The sequence below is a fragment of the Marmota monax genome, unplaced genomic scaffold, assembly GCF_021218885.2.
Source record: "Marmota monax isolate L192 unplaced genomic scaffold, Marmota_monax_Labrador192_F-V1.1 WCK01_AAM20220418_F8-fsc00066, whole genome shotgun sequence".
In the NCBI taxonomy this organism is placed as follows: Eukaryota; Metazoa; Chordata; class Mammalia; order Rodentia; family Sciuridae; genus Marmota; species Marmota monax.
In genome coordinates this window covers 4,083,423-4,100,867 of record NW_026692805.1, presented here as the reverse complement: position 1 = coordinate 4,100,867, position 17,445 = coordinate 4,083,423, and the positions used below count along the sequence as shown (strand labels likewise).

The 17,445-nt window shown below is 33.8% G+C and overlaps 1 protein-coding gene across 19 annotated transcripts in view; it reads left to right on the top strand.

Annotated features, from left to right (window-relative positions):
* Positions 1 to 17,445, top strand: part of Znf438 (zinc finger protein 438) — a 183,531-nt gene that overhangs the window by 142,250 nt on the left and 23,836 nt on the right. For 17 of the 19 annotated variants that reach the window (XM_046448337.2, XM_046448336.2, XM_058580569.1 and 14 more), the window contains one exon: positions 11,111 to 11,178. The exons of the other annotated variants lie outside the window; for them this stretch is intronic. In XM_046448337.2, the coding sequence (XP_046304293.1) occupies positions 11,142 to 11,178 (37 nt within the window). In that variant the 5' untranslated portion in view covers positions 11,111 to 11,141. The remainder of the gene's footprint in view (positions 1 to 11,110; positions 11,179 to 17,445) is intronic. 19 annotated transcript variants of the gene reach the window in all.

Genomic DNA, 17,445 nt, shown 5'->3' with positions numbered 1-17,445 from the left:
AGTGTTTAAAATAGATTTTGAAGGCTTAGCAATACAAGAAAATGTTTGTTTGTTATTTATTTTTGGTGCTTGGGATTGAACCCATTGAACCATGTACTTCGTGCCTACCTAGCACATACTCTACTACTTGGCCATACACCCACCCCATAAATACATGCTTAGAGCAGAATAAAAATATATATACACTATGATTATGTGTATTACAAAACCAAAACAAATCTTAAAAGTATAGGAAAGAAACTAGGAATATAACAAAACATTAATAGTATTTTTATCTTAGACTATTGAAATTATAAAATTTTTCTTTGTTTCACACTTAGTAATATATTAGTTATCTGAATATTGCTATGGTTTTTCAAAATAATTTTTCACTTACCTTAATGTACACTAATAGAAATTTTTTGATAAATGAAAAAATAAGATTTCAGAATGCTGTATTTTAACCTGAAACCTTTTTTGACCCCAGTTCTGTTTCAAAGCTTGTTAATTTTTATTTAGCTTTTTCTATGTTGGAAATAATCATTTTATGATAACCTAAGTGTTTGATAAAAGTATTTGGGGGCAGGAAATAAAAAATGTTTAGGTGATACTGAAAAGGTAAATCTGTGACTAGAGTGCTCCAAGTAAAAGTGAGTTTGAATTATTTTCGGAAGAAGAAAAATCACCAGATTCTGTATTAAGCAGCAATTCACACAGCCACAGAACATGAGAAAATATATACAGCGTGGATGAAATTAGGAAATGGAGCAGAGAAGTGTTTGTTTGCTTAGGTTTGTTTGTTTTTGGTTTGATATAGGGTCTCCCTTTGTTGCCAGGCTAGCTTCAAATTCATCTTCCTGCCTCAGCCTTCCAAATAGCAGGGCTTAAGGGCTCTGCCACTGAGCCCAACTAGTTTTTTTTTTTTTAATTGAATAGTCATTATGAAACTAATGGATGGGGTTTTAATTGAATGCAGAAATTGTAGAGAAGGAAACAGCTAGAGGTGGCAGAGGACTGAGACAGAAATGGACTAAACTGGAATGTCATGAATCATTTAGAAGGGAAGAGAGGCAAGAGGTAGAAACAGAATCTGTTGAAAGTATACATACCCATTGGTCTATGATGTTGAAACCAAAATTTGTGTGGTACTTGGCAGCTGGTTAGACTTAAGAGAATAAAGAAATGTGAAGAATCCAAAATGATCTTAAAATTTTATCAATTTTCTGTAACCTGTTTAGTTTAAAGATGATTTTGTCACAGCGAATGGATAAGAGTAAAAATGGTGGAAATAGAATCATTTCTAAAGTAATGAATTAAAAGAAAACTGACTGAAGTGCTGACAGCCAGACTGATTAAAAAGAACAAAATAATGAACAGTCTCACAATATGTATCAATATCATAGAAAGGTAAATGACAGCCTCTTTATTTTGTGGTATTTATTTTGTTGCCGAGTGTCATTTATTACCAAATAATGCAATTCTTTTTTGAAATGCTTCCATCTTTGTCAGGATGGTAACCTCACTGGCCTTGGTGACCTCTTCATACTGTTAGACTTGGAAGCCAGGCTGGAAATTCCAAGCATGTTCTGTTTAACAGAAAAAGAGCCAAATATTTTTCTTACAACTATATCTTAGACATTTGTACAAATAAAAACATGAAAGAATGGTTATGTGTTAAAACTAAAACCGTTCCTGAAAACTTCAGTCTTTTTATACTTAGATGAAATGTATAAAAGCATTATTGTCAACATAATGCATTGATAAATGATGTGGAAAATTATTGTTTTCTGGGGCTTCTTATCTGTAAGTGATGAAACTTGAAACAATGTTGAAATATCTGAAAAGCCTCTGAACCTAATACTTGAGAAATTCAAGAGATAGACTGTTTTTTTTACTTTACATAAAATATTTTAAATGTCATTTTAGGAGTAGTACAGTCCTCCCAAAAACACAACTAGGAACTCTACAAATCATAGGAAATTTATACTTTGTCAATTATCTGTCACTTTTAGTTACAGAAACATGTATGAGTGGCAAAATCAATAGATTGCTTCAAATTTTAAAAATCAATGACTTAACTCATTGAAACACTGGAAGGTAAAGTTGAGGGATTTTTCTAGAAAGTACAAAAGAGAAATGGAAAAGCAAAAACAAAAATTAAAGTATAATTATCCTAGGAGGATTGACATCTGAATAATAGGAGTTCAAGGGCAGAGAGAGAGAACAGAGAAAAATAAATGAGGAAATCCAAGAAAAGTAGTTGAAGGAAATGTCCCAGGAAGTGAAATGCACAAGATTCCAGATTGATAGGGCCCATTAAACACTTGGGGAATGGATCAAAATAGACTAAGACATTTGGTTGTAAAATTTCTAAACATTGTTTCCAAAAAGAAAAAAAGAAATGCAAACAAATTACATATGAAGGACCCCTTGAATTTCTTCATACCAACATTGGAAACCAAAACTCAGCTGAGTAGTGCCTTCAAATTTCAACCTGGAATTCTATACTTAGAAAATTTGGAGAAAAAATATGGAGGTATAAATACTGGACTAATCAGCTATAAAAATTTCAAGTGCTTATCTCTGAGGAAAAGAATGTGTAGTGGCTGCATTTTTTTTAACTTAAATGTTTCTTTTATTTTTTTAAATTTTTTATTGATTTAAAAAAAAAAAAAACAAATGACAGCAGAATGCATTACAGTTCTTACACATATACAGCACAATTTTTCATATCTCTGGTTGTATACACCAATTCGTGTCTTCATACATGTACTTTGGATAATGATGTAGTGGCTGCATTTTTAAAATGAAGTGTAGGGAAATAGTTAATGTAACTTTGATTTAAATTAAAAAGAAAAAAGGGAAAGATTATTCTAGCAGCACAGAGTCGATTGGAAAGGTATAGGACTAGAGGCAGGAAGTTAAGAGGACCTGACCTAAGGCAGGAAGGTGAGGATGGAACAGAAGTGATAGCTTTGGAAAAAACTTCAAAAGAGGAGCAGGGAGGGGGTGCCTAGCATGCTTGAAGCCCTGGGTTCCATCTGCAGCACCATGAAGAAAGAAAGAGGCACATTTCAAGGCAGGAGCTGCATTTAGTTTAGAAGTTAGAGGTAGTCAGTTGGAATATGTAGCAGGCAGAGAACATTTTGCCCTGGAACCTGAGAGCTGGGAATACAAATTTAAAGTTGTACTTAGAACCAGAGAAGTTGTCCTTTGTAAAAAACCTATAAGAGAAAAGAAATAAGGGTCTAGGCTAGAACATGTTTTCCTAAACAGATTGTGTGTGTGTGTGTGTGTGTGTGTGTGTGTGTGTGAAGACCAAATTTAAAAAAAATAAAAAGGGCCTCCTAAACATTATTTTATTGTATTGCATTGCACTGTATGTTGTGTTATTTTTTGTATCAGAGATTGAACCCAAGGTCGCTTAATCACTGAGCCACATCCCTAGCCAAATTTATTTTGATACAGTTTCACAAAATTTCTTAGGGCTCACTGAGTTGCTATGGCTAGCCTTGAACTTGAGATCCTCTTTCCTCAGCCTGCCAGGTTGCTGAGGCATGAACCATCATGTTCAACTTCCTCCCAAACATTATTAACCTACCAGTTCAGTTATGTACACAACATGTATTAAGGAACACTATATGTGCATGCATTTTTATAAGGGTAAGTGATTAGCTCTTATGCTTGAAAATGCCATACATTCTAGTGTACTACTTTTTATTTCATGAAAGAATCCTAGAGCATTTATTAACATATAGTACTTTTTTTAAAAAAATATTTTTAGTTGTGGATGGACACAGTTTCTTTATTTACTTTTTTAATATTTATTTTTTAGTTGTAGTTGGACACAATACCTTTATTTTATTTTATTTATTTATTTATCTATTTATTTTTATGTGGTGCTGAGGATCGAACCCAGGGCCTCTCACGTGCTAGGCGAGCACTCTACTGCTGAGCCACAACCTCAGCCCAACATAGTATTTTTCTTATAAAATATTTTCAACATATAGTATCCAGTTGAAGCCTTCTTCAACTGAGTTAAGTATTATTCTCTTTCCCTTTCTAAGCTGCAGAAACTGAAACAGAAAAAGAGATGAAATGACTTGACCAGAATCCCACAGTAAGAAATTTTACTTAAAAATGGACATTCCTCAGTCAATTCATGATTCTTCCAGTGATTTCTTTTTTTAACTTATTGCATACTTGAAATTGGGCTAGACCATTATCTTGGAAATTAGTGGTCTAGTCTTCTAGCATTTTTGATTTGGTGAGTAGTCATGTGCCTTTGGGAACATCATCTTAATAGGTCTAAAAATTCAGGGAAAGTAGGATTACTTCCAAAGTTTCTGCAACTCCAAGTAGTAGAATAGGAATTTCCTTGAAAGATCTTTAATTAGTTTCTCAGAATGACTCTGAACCATTTCACAGAGTATCAGTGACTGATATTTTAAAATATCTGAGTCTGAGGAAGGACTTTTTTTTTTTTAGCCATGTGCAACTATTTAAGAAAGGAAGGAGTTTGTCAAACATTAATACATTGTACTAATGTAAATATCAATATAAGCATTAAGAATTTACTAAGTGGATCAAAATTTATTCTGTAGATAGTTTTAGCTTCTCTAATCCTTTAATATCAAATTGAGAATTTTATTTTTATTCAGTTCTTAAATAGGATACATTAAAACAGGAATAAGCATTTACTATAATTCAGAAAATGATTAATATTATTATTGTCAGGACTTATATACTATAAACTTATGCTATTTTAACAAAATGAGCTTTAAAGTATTGAAGTCTTTTTGATCTTGAGAAACGTGGATTCCATCATTGCTTAGAAGTAGTTTTTTTTTTTTTTAATTAGTGAAATATACCACAACCACTGTGGAAAATAGGTAATTGCTTATAAAGTTGTATATCACCCAGCAATTCCACTCCTACATTTTTGTTTTGTTTTGTTTTGTTTTGTTTTTTGGTACTGGGGATTGAACCCAAAGGTGTTTAACCACTGAGCCACATCTCTTGCCCTTTTTTATGCTTTATTTAGAGACGGGGTCTCACTGAGTTTCTTAGGGCCTCGCTAAATTGCTGAGGCTGGTTTTAAATTCATAATCCTCTTGCCTCAGCCTCCGGAGCGGCTGGGATAATAGGCATGGGCCACCTGGCTCTACTCCTAAAGTTTTACCCAAGAGATATGAAAACATTTATCTACACAAAAAGTGGGCACAAGTATTTAGATTTGTTTATTTATGATAACCAAAAATTGGCAACAATTCAAATGTCTATCAGTGGATAAATGGATAAATAAATAAATAAATTGCATTACAGTCATAAGGTAGGATGCTATTAGTAAACCAAGCCCATTTTATAAAAGAAAAGTCATCCATGGACTTGCTGACTCTAATTCTAACTTCAAACCTAAAATCTTGTGGGACTATCACCATGCTATGTTTTAGAATCCAGAGGCACAAGATTATAGTAGGATCAAAAGTGGAAAATGGCCTGTCAAAGGAACAGCTACGTAAATGTGGCAGGTTAATAGTAGTATCTCAGTGAATAAAGCAGAACCTGTTTAAGACACCAAAAGACTCATTACTGTTTTCATATATTTCCATTTCTCTATTTTCACATTTCAAGTTCCTGGCCAAATTTATTACATTATTACAGTTATCTGAATAACAGTATGTCTGTCTGGTGATGTATGACATGTTTATTCCCTTGGAAATCGCTTCCTGGAAATAATCATCTAGACTGACATCTACATTGTAATTTTGTGATTGGTACCCACATATACAAGAGCATGCACTTATCACACTAACTCACAACATGGGCTAATGTTAATAAGCTTATTGAGCATGGAACAAATGATTATCTTTTATTCTCTAAGGTCTTTATCTAAATTTATTTTTAGGAGTCTTGGCAAGGCAGCATAACAAAGACAAGGCAGTGTCTGCCTTAGGCTTCCTGAACAAGAAGTAAATGGAAAATTTCCATTTCTAGCACCATCAAGCTGTCACTTTCCCAAGTAACCAATTCACCTAATTTTCATTTTTAATCAACTCTGTTTAAATATAATATATTAACTAAAATCAAAAGTAATCATATGAGTGATTTATAAAGCTCATTATATTAAAACTTGCCATAATTGATGGCATTCACTGTGTGCATTCTTTAATTTTTGCCCCCTTTTGATAGATTTTTCTGCTTAATATACTTTTTAACAATTCAAGAAAGAAAAGTCAGGTTGTAATTTTACATATTGTTATATACTGTGAAGGACACAGTGCCTGCTACTATTATACCATGGTGCCTTTTGTAAAAATGCACATTGACTTTTCTTGTGTGAAGTTGGAAAAATACTGTTAGATTTTATGTGACTATTTAATACATCTTTTCCTCTAATATATTTATATAATCCACTATCATCCAAGCTAGTCAGAAAATGCAATATTGTGTTTATGCAAGATGTTTTGTTTAGTAAGTGTTAGGTGTATTAACTACAAAATATTTTCATTTTTCATGATTACAATAGGATGAAACTATAGCAGTGCTATACTTGACAGCAAAAGATAGCGTGGCTCCTATAGTGGTACATATGTGTTTCTAGTGCACAATTGATCATAGCCAAACTATGGAACCAGCCTAGGTGTCTGTCAGTGAATGAATTGTAAAGAAAATGTGGCACATATATGCAATGGAATTATATTCAGCCATAAAGAAGAATGAGTTTATGTCATTTGTAGGAAAGTGAATAGAACTTGAGAACATCAACTTAACATTAAATGAAATAAGCCAAAATCAAAAAGTCAAAGTCCATATGTTTTCTCACATATGTATGTGGAAGCTAGAGAAGAAAAGGTGGGCGGGTAGTGTGTTGGAGTGTGTCATGAAAATCCAAGAGAGATAATAGAGTAGAAGAAAGGGAGTTTGGGAGGGAGGAGGGAAAGGAAAGGGGAATGAACTGGCCAAATGATATTGTTACATACACGTACAAATATGTAACAATGGATTCCATCATTATGTATAATTATAATGCACCAATAAAAATATGGAAAACCAAAACACAGTATGACTTTTGAGTGAGTTTTCTACCTTAGATACCATGATATTGGACATCCAGTTAAAATTATTTTGATACCCCAAATAGCCAAAGCACCCTTGAACAAAAAGAACAAAGATGAAGATATTTTATTATATTACCTGATTTCAAAATACTCTACAATACTATAGTAACCAAAACAGCATTGTATTGGCTTTAAAACAAACACAGAGACAAATGGAACAGAATTGAGTGCCTGGAAATAACCCCTAGCATGTATAGCCAACTGATTTTCAATAGGGTGCTAAAAACACTGGAGAATGGAAAGACTTCAATAAACAGTGCTAAGGATAAGTTGTGTACATGCATGAGAATAAACCAGACCCTTACCTCTGACCAGTTATAAAAATCAAATTGGATTGCAATTTTAAGTAAGATGTAAAACAGTGAAACTACTAGAAGACGACATAGGGGAGAAGAGGCTTCAGGACATTAAAAAAGGAGTTTGGGGGCAAGAGCCCCAAAACCACAGGAAACAAAAGCAAAAAGAGACAAATGATCACACTAAAAAGCTTCTGTACAGCAAAGGAAACAATCAGAATAAAGATACAACCTGCAGAATAGGAAAAAAATTTGCAAACTATATATATGTAATAAGGGGTTGATATCCAAAAGAAAAATCAATAAATGACCCAATTTAAAAATGGGCAGAGTACTTAAATAGATACATCTCAAAAAAAGACACACAAATGACAATCAAGTATATGAAAAAAATGTTCAATATCACTAATCATCAGGGAAATGGCAAATCAAAACCACAGTAAGATATCATCTTCCCCAGTAAGAACGGCTTTATCTAGGGAATCCTTGCACATAACTGGTGGTAATATAAATTAGTAGAGCTATTATGGAAACCAGTATGAAGGTTCCTCAAGAAGTTATAAATAGAACTTACCTTTTTTTTTTTTTTTCTTTTTAAATTTTTTATTGTGGGTTGTTCAAAACATTACAAATTTCTTGACATATCATATTCCACACTTTGATTCAAGTGGGTTATGAACTCCCACCTTCACCCCATACACAGATTGCAGAATCACATCAGTTACACATCCATTGATTTACAAATTGCCATACTAGTGTCTGTTGTGCTTCGCTGCCTTTCACATCCTCCCCCCTCCCCCCTCCCCACCTCTCCCCTCCCCTCCCCTCCTCTCTCTCTACCTCCTCCACTGTATAACCCTGAGGGTCTCCTTCCATTACCATGCAATTTCCCTTCTCTCTCCCTTTCCCTCCCACCTCTCATCCCTGTTAAATGTTAATCTTCTTCTCCTGCTCTTCGTCCCTACTCTGTTCTTAGTTACTCTCTTTATATCAAAGAAGACATTTGGCATTTGTTTTTAAGGGATTGGCTAGCTTCACTTAGCATAATCTGCTCTAATGCCATCCATTTCCCTGTAAATTCTATGATTTTGTCATTTTTTAATGCAGAGTAGAACTTACCTTATAATCCAAAAATTCTGCTACTGTACATATATCCAAATGAAATGATGTCAGTATGTTGAACAGACCTCTGCATTCACATGCAGTACTTCAGCACTGTTGACAGTAGCCAAGATACTGAATCAATGGAAGTGTCTTTCAACTAATGAATGACTAAAGCAAAGGTGTCATATACACATGATGGAATACTATTTAGCCAGGAAAAGAATGAAATCCTATTATTTGTGACAACTTGGATAGGAATGAAGATCCTTATGTTCAGTGAAATAAGCCAGGCACAGAACGACAAATACCTAATGATCTCACTCATATGTCAAATAGAAAAAAGTTAATTTCATAGAGGTTGAGAAGTGTAATGGTGGTTACTAAAGGATGGAGCGTAGGGAATAAGGAAATGTTGATCAATGAGTACTAAGTTACGGTTGGATAGGAATAAGAAGCTGTTGCCTGGTAGGGTGACTGTAGGTAACAATTATGTACTGTATATCTCAAAAAGCTAGAAGAAAACATATTGAATGTTTTCTCCATGAAAAAACGATAGATGATCAAGGAGATACATATGTTTAACCTAATTTAAGCATTACAGAGTGCATACATATACTGAAACACCACATGGGGCCCCATTAATATGTACAATTTTAAGTTATATATCAGTCTATAAAATAAAAATAATTATGATTACATTCCTTTTTTAGTACATGATAGTGTTTCAAAATAATTTAATTTTTTTTCTGATTGCAAAAGTAGTATTTATTCATTGGAGAAATTTTGTAATATTCCAATAAGCGTAAAATGGAAATTAAATAATAATTTAATGCCTGACTCAGAGGTAACCACTGTTAATATTTGCTAGTTGTTCTCATGAATATATGGGGGAAAAATGACCCATACTACTTGATAACCAATGCTTTGATACAAGAACATATCATAAGCATTTTTCACATTTAAAAATTTTAAGAAACATTTTTAAATAATTTCTTTATAAAGATATGCCCTGCTTTATTTAGCAGTTTTAAATCAATTTTATTTATTTTTTGACAGTTTATAATCACAATCAAGACAATGAATGCATCTTTTGCCTCAAGGGATATTTCTTGTGCCAACTTGACTTTTCCTTCCACACTTCCTTTGTCATCTGACTCCAGACAACTATCAGTCTATTTCTATAGTTTGTATTTTCTGAAATCTTATATATTAATAGCATCATACAGTATATGCTTTTTTTTTTTTTTTTGTCTAGCTTCTTTCAAATAACAGTGTTCTTGCAGATTCATTCCATTGTAATGTGGATTAATGGTCTGTTTCTTTAAATTGTTTAGCAGTGTTCCTTTATCTGTTCACACTTTCCATCTGTTGGTGTACATTTGGGTTGTTTCTGATCGGGGGCTACTACAAATAAAGCTGTTGTGAGCGTTCTCTGTACAAGTCTATGTGTGGATATATGCTTTCTTTTCTCTTGGGAAAGTAGGAAGGGATTAGCTGGATCCCATGGTAGATGTATCTTGGCTTTTGGAAAAATTACCAAACTATTTTTAAAAGTAACTACTATTTTACATTATTACTAGCAGCATATAAGATTTCCATTTCTTCTACTTTCTTGTCAATACTTAATATAGTCACTAGTTTTTTTTTTCTTGTTTTTTTTTATTGGTTGTTCAAAACATTACAAAGCTCATGACATATCATCTTTCATACATTTGATTCAAGTGGGTTATGAACTCCCATTTTTTACCCCAAATACAAGTTGCAGAATCACATCGGTTACTCATCCACATTTTTACATAATACCATATTAATGACTGTTGTATTCTGCTACCTTTCCTATCCCCTACTATCCCCCCTCCCCTTCCCTCTCATCTTCCCTCTCTACCCCATCTGCTGTTGTTTAATTCTCTCCCTTGTTTTTTTTTCCCCCTTTCCCCTCACAAACTCTTATATGCAATTTTGTGTAACAATGAGGGTCTCCGGGAAACTATGGAAATGGAAGGAGACCCTCATAGTCACTAGTTTTTGTGTTTTACTTTCAAACATATTTTCTACCATGTGGAAAAATGCCTTTGTTTTTTCCTATAGTTATAATGTTCTGTGTGTCATTAAATATGTTTCATCAATGCACTATATCAGCATTTTCTATGCTACTATGTAATCTTTATAATCATGTTTTTAATTACTAGATTATAGTTTATTAAATGAATATATTGCAATTACATTACCTTTACCTATATTGTTAAGCATTTTAGTTATTTCCTCCTAAAAAGAATATATGAAATATAATTATCCAGAATGGTATTTTCAGGGAATCTTAACTTACACACACATGGATTGATAAGACTAGGGATTCAGGTAGGGCCCCTGACTCAATGTGTTATTGCATCCCTCTCCAGGTCCAGTCTGGTATATTCAGTAAAATTTTGTTTGTAGAAAAGTAAGAAGAAGACTAAAAACATCAATTGTTACTAGTTTAGTTCATTTCTTATTAGTCATGTAATTATAAATAGAATTACTTATAAAAACATTATAATTTAAATTTTAGCATGTATTTAACATGACACTTCAATTATTTTCTAATTATTATTTGTGCTCGGTTATATTTAGGAAAGTTACCATTCAAGTCAAACTCACCATAATGCAGAATCCTCTATCAGTACCACCCAAAGATCAAGGTAAGATAAGCCGTGCTGAGGAAGATGGTAATGTGTACACTATAATAAAATAATTTTAATTGATATATTTAATGTCACTACCCTCTAATCATAAGGTGACTCATTTCCTAGAATTAGAAGCAAACCTTTTAATTTATGTGAAATTCATGTTCCTTGGTAAGTTGAGTGCTGTGGATTCCTGAGTTATAAGGACCTGTATCTCCTTTATTAGACTGTTAGCTCCTTGAGAGCAGGGCCATGTCATTCCATGCAAAACTCCCAGAACCCATCCCATTTGCTGGCAGTTAGCTGGCACTGATAGATATCATTGAACTGACAATATGTTGGCCTTATTGAAGCAGAACAACATGGGTTTTAGTGAATAGAAAACACACACACACACACACACACACACATGAATATACATATGGGAACACATGTGTGGAAAGAGAATATTTGCTTGTACATTTCTCTGGCCTATTTATTCTCATGCACATTTAAAAATAAACAGATAATAAAAACTGTTTCCGCTCCATAAAATTGATAGAAATAATGAATTTTTTAACAGGAGCCTCTGGAGCTTTCAGAAAAACAGTTTATAGGTGGAAGTAGAGTCCTTTCTTAATAAAGAATAATTGAATTGTCCTCCCTCTAAAGGGCACACTCTAACCTATAGGAGAAATGCAAATCTTTCCTCTGCCCCTACCTTAACTCTTCTAAACAGAACAGAAGTTTTGACATGGGTTTAAGAGAAAATGTTATCTTTAAAGATGCAAAATTGGACCACCTTAGTAGAAGATGTAGCTTTTAGTTGAAAGGAGAGAATTTGCTATAAAGAATCCTTAAATGGAGCAAATACTTTTTGATCTCTCTACCAAAGAAAAGGTAGTATCATAGCTCTTAAAAGTATGGACTCTGCTTTTATCATTTAATTCTATCAATTATATAACCTTAGATGTATCACTTGATATCAGCTTCCTTATCTATAAATCTCTAAAGATAATTAATCCCACCTTATAGGATATGAAGACTAAAAGAAATAATTTATGTAAACCATCAGCATATTATTGATTATAGAATAACCAATTATAAGATGATAGTAACTATTACACTCTATAATTGTTACTGATATGTGGGCTTTCTCCCTCTTAGGAGGCTGGTCAGTGGGATAACTCTGAGGCTGCCTCTGTTTAAAGTGTCTAGTGACCTTAGAAGGACAAACATGATCCAAGGGAAGCTATGGAAAGTAATCATGGAAAAAAAATCTTGACTTGGATCTCATCCAGGCATTGGGCCAAAGGGAGGGCCAATGTCCTTAAGACTCACACAAAGCCCAGCTCTGAACACTAGGGCAAGAAAGGAAATGGGGGTGGGAGGCCAAAGAGAGAACCTAAGTGGGAATCAAGAGCATGAATTTTCTGAGTTCTCTGGTATATCCTTTGGAAGATTAGTATAGTGATCAATAGCTGATGGAGGGTTTGGAAATTCAGTATCCTAACTAGTGTTAACTTTCTCTACCTGAGCAGCAAACATAGGCATAATTGCTTAAAAGAAAGAATAATGGATCAAGTATCAGGAAATCTGGGCTCCTTTCCCAGAACCCTTTATCATCACCTATGGAAAGTCAGACAAGTTATTTTGACCCTAATCCTCAATTTCTGTACTATAAAGACTAGGAACTGGATGTGGTGGCACACACCTGTAATCCCAGTAACTCAGGAGGCTTTGACAGGATGATCATGAGTTCAAAGCTAGCCTCAGCAATTTAGCAAGGCCCTAAGCAACTTAGCTAGATCCTGTCTCAAAATAAAATATAAAAAGGACTGGGGATGTGGCTTAGTGTTTGAGTGCCCCTGGGTTCAAATCCCAGTACCAAAAAAAAAGGACTAGAATCACTAGATATCTCTCTAAGATGTTATAAGTTTGTATAGTGAATAATTAAGCAATGAGCTGTTTATATGTTCGCTGATAAAGAGAAATAAAGCATGTCACCCCTCACACCTCTTGCCTGCTTTGCTTCCATAAGGCTTATTTGCTTTGTTTTTGTGTGTCTGCCTGTCTGCACTATTGTATAATCTTAGTTATTTCCATTGACACAGCCAGAAAATAAGACTCCATTAGTCTACTAGGTGAAAATTTAGTAGTCCTATTAACTTTCTCCTCAGTCTTTTTTAGGACCATATATGCTTAAGCCCCAAACCTGAAATTTGACAGAGAAAAGACATAAAACCAAAAAAGAACTCAATTAACCATGTGCCTCCAGTATGATAGTCACTAAGCCTACAACTTTCCATCCCTTATTTTTATTTAGTCCTCACAGTAAGTTGAGTATAAATCTTTTTAAATTTGTTCTAATTATTTGTACATGACAGTGGAATGCATTTGACACATCAGACATAAATGGAGTATAACTTCTCAATCTTCTGGTTGTACATGATATAAAGTTACACAGCTCATGTATTCATATATGCACATAGGTTAATAATGTCCAATTCATTGCACTATCATTCCTAGCCCATACCCCCTCCCCTCCCTTTACTCCCCTCTGTCTAATCCAAAGTACCTCTATTCTTCCCTACCCACCCCCCTTATTATGAAGTAGCATCCACACATCAGAGAAAACATTCAACCTTTGGTTCTTTAGGATTGGCCTATTTCACTTAGCATGATATTTATTCTCCAGTTCTGTCTATTTATTGGCAAATGCCATGATTTCATTCTTCTTTAAGGCTGAGTAATATTCCATTGCATATATATACCACAATTTCTTTGTTGTTGTTGTTGTTGTTTTGTTACTGGGAATTAAACTCAGGGGCACTCCGCTACTAAGTCTTATCCCCAGTCCCATTTTATATTTTATTAGAGACAGGGTCTCACTGAGTTGCTTAACACCTTACTTTTGCTGAGGCTGGCTTTGAATTTGTGATCTTCCTGGTTCAGCCCTCCAAGCCACTGAGATTACAGGCTTGTGCCGCTGAGCCGGCCCACAATCTCTTTATTCATTCTTTCATCTGCTGAAGGACACCTAGGTTGGTTCCATAGTTTAGCTATTGTGAATTGAGCTGCTATAAACATTGATGTGGTTGCATCACTGTAGTATGCTGATAAATCTTTATTTTAAACATTTAGGGAGATTAGTTACTTTTGCCAAAATCATCAACCAGTAAGTCACTGATTCAAGATTTGAACCCAGAACTATCAAAAAGTAAAGGTATTTGTCCCCAGTGTCACATCATAAATTTATAAAGTTTTCTAATAATTTTTTGATCAACCCTCTTTTTCTTCTTTGATAAATGCTTAATTAGATACATAGATGCTTAAAGTGATCTTAAATCAAAGTAGGCAGAAATTATGACATATTATGATGATTCACTTCATTAAAGAAAAACAATATATATGAGTCCTAAGAATTGTCCAGTTATTCATTAATTTCCTTATTAATTCATTCAAGTGCTTTCTGCATATCCTGGATAATACTAATATTGTTTAGGAAATAAAAATATCAGATTTATTTATTATGATTATTTACATTTCTGTCAGAAAATATAATCTTTTAGTTTGATGGGCTCATGCTATTTATTAAATGCTGATTTATTTACTTAACAAGCTACTGATAAGTTGTTTATAAATGTGAGACTTTTGAAATTCTGACTTATAGAAACATACAAATATAAGTATGAAATTCAAGTAGGACACCATCAACAGATGTTAGGGCTTAAGGGAAATGCATTCCACCAGCATATTATACCTTACCAAACATTCATATGGTGGAAACTGATTTGGAGATGATCAAGGTTATTCTTACTAGAAATGATATCAGATGTTATGAGGTATTCAAAGATTAAATCATAAAGTGCCTAGACTTTCAGACAACACAGATTCTTATTGAAATGGTAGACATAAAGTAATTAACTACATTATAAGTGAATATTCTAATGTAGGAAACCTGGGTGAAGACAGTTGATAAAGCCAGAGATTTTGAGCTGGTGGAGAGATGACATTTGCTCAACACATTATATACAGAAGTCAACCAGAAATGCAGGTTTAAAGCTAGGAAGAACTAGCAACAGTATGAATACAGAAAACTAATGAGAAATTCTAGTTCCTTTTATTTAAAGGGGGGAAAGAGAATTTGCTTTGAGTGAGTCTTAATGGCCCCCTGTACAACCACATTTAGCTAAGCATGCTCCAGATATTACTAATCTCAGAGAAAGAACTTTAACAATGTAATATCACTCTAATGATGAATCATTGTAATGTTGTCATTGTTCCTTTCTGGGTGATATTATTATTTATTTTAAACACTTAGGGAGATTAAAATAGTCTCCAAAAATTTGTCAGACTTGTTTTAGTTTTCTCTCTCTCACCTTAAGGATTTGGGAATAAGATTTCCTATAATTTTGCTATAGCTTTCTTCTTTTCCTTGGTAGTTTCAAATGATGTCCTAATAGAAATGTAAGAATGAGTATTTTGTGTTGGAAAAGAGTAAATATAGTCAGTGATAAACTGCATTTTTAAAAAACACATGAAAATAACATAATAAGGCCAACAATAGTTGTAACTTCTACTTTAGATTCGTTGAATTTGAAAGATAATCACCAATGATTGAAAATGCAGGTGAATTTATTTACCGGTCTGATAAGCAGGTGAGCAACATCACCAAATGTTTCTCAGACAGGGACAATTTATAATTGTGATTATGCCAATTGAGGACTGAAGTTTGCAGCTTAGATAGGGCAGGATGAATTTTAATTCCCTGCTGTTTATTGATCAGAAAAGAGTCTTCATTTAAGTCCAGTTGAGGAAATGTTTTATGGAAGTCATTCAAAATTCTTAGTCATTTGTCAGTTTTAAAACTCAATTTTGCAGTTTCCAAGGCAAGGTCTGTTGCAGATGAGAAGGGTCTTCTTAAATAGGTCTTCTACAATTTTTCTCAATTCTGTCATAACATTTGTATTGCTTAAATGTAGTTTTCACATCATGAGCATTATTTCTACTTAGAACACTTAAGAAGTGGGTGGATGCTTTGAGGTGTCAACACTGTGGGTCTTAATGGCTCCCCCAGAAACACTGCAGTGAGCTAAGCCTACTCTCCAACTACTACTAATTTTCAAAATTTGTTCATTATTTGTGTAAAGCTACAATCATTATAATTCCAATTCATTATTGTTATTTTTAAAAGCCTGAATCTTCTTATTTGATCAAATATTTTTAAAATAAATAGGACACATCCAAAATATATATTCTTATGTCTTATAGACATTAAAGAATATACTTAGATTGTACAGCCTTAAATAATTTGGCATTAGTGAAGATAGCATTTTAAAACTCAAGGAACAGTTGGAATACCTAGTGAATATTTATGTTTGAAAAAAAATTGTGGGGAAAGATCTTACTTACCTTGGACACTTAGTATCAATTAGGTCTTTTATAAAGCTCTTAATGAATTTTCTATCTTTGCAGGGTTTTAAGCACCCTGGCATGTAATGAGTTCTCAAATGCATATTAAATTATGTTGTAGATGCTTTAAACTCTCATTTCATATCAAAATGTTTTAAGCCTTTTCCTCTTCCTCCCTCTCCCCCTCCTCCTTCCCTTCCCTCCTCTCCCTTCCTCCTCCCCCTCCTCCTCCTTCTCCTTCTTTTTAATGAAACACCCAGCAGGAGTTCTGAGGTCAATAAAATCAAATATTCTTTAACCAATATTTATTGCCTTTGAAGAAGCAACCAGCAAGGAGCAAAGGGGGAAAAGGAAGACCCAACTCAGCTCCGCTCTCTTATCGCTGTTTTGATGAATAGCACTGGGCTGCCTGTACTAGGTGTTTACTCTATGAGGACTTAACCTAAAAGTAGTTTTTCTTGTTGTCTAACCACAGTTTCACTTTTTTAAAACCTTATATGAAAATGATTTTCTTAAGCCTCCTTTCTAGGTTTTCTTTTCCTCCTCCCCATCTCTGCTTTCTCCTCAGTCTGGTTAAAGAACGCTGGTCATTCTTCTGCTCTTCTTAGGTTTTCTGTGATCATGAATAAATCAGTAAACCTTAGTCCCTTCATTTGTCCAATGGGGATAATAATTCTTGTTCTGTGATAGTTAAGTGAGATAAGGTACAACCAGTTCTCATCACTTGCAATAGTTATATTCTATAAAGTCTCTGAGAACAAAGAATCTAACACATACTGAACCATCACTCCTGGGACATGTACAAGGTTAGGTTTCTATGGACATCTGGTTACAACACATTGACAACCATCAATGCATAATTTTATTTTATGTGTGTGTCTGTTTGCA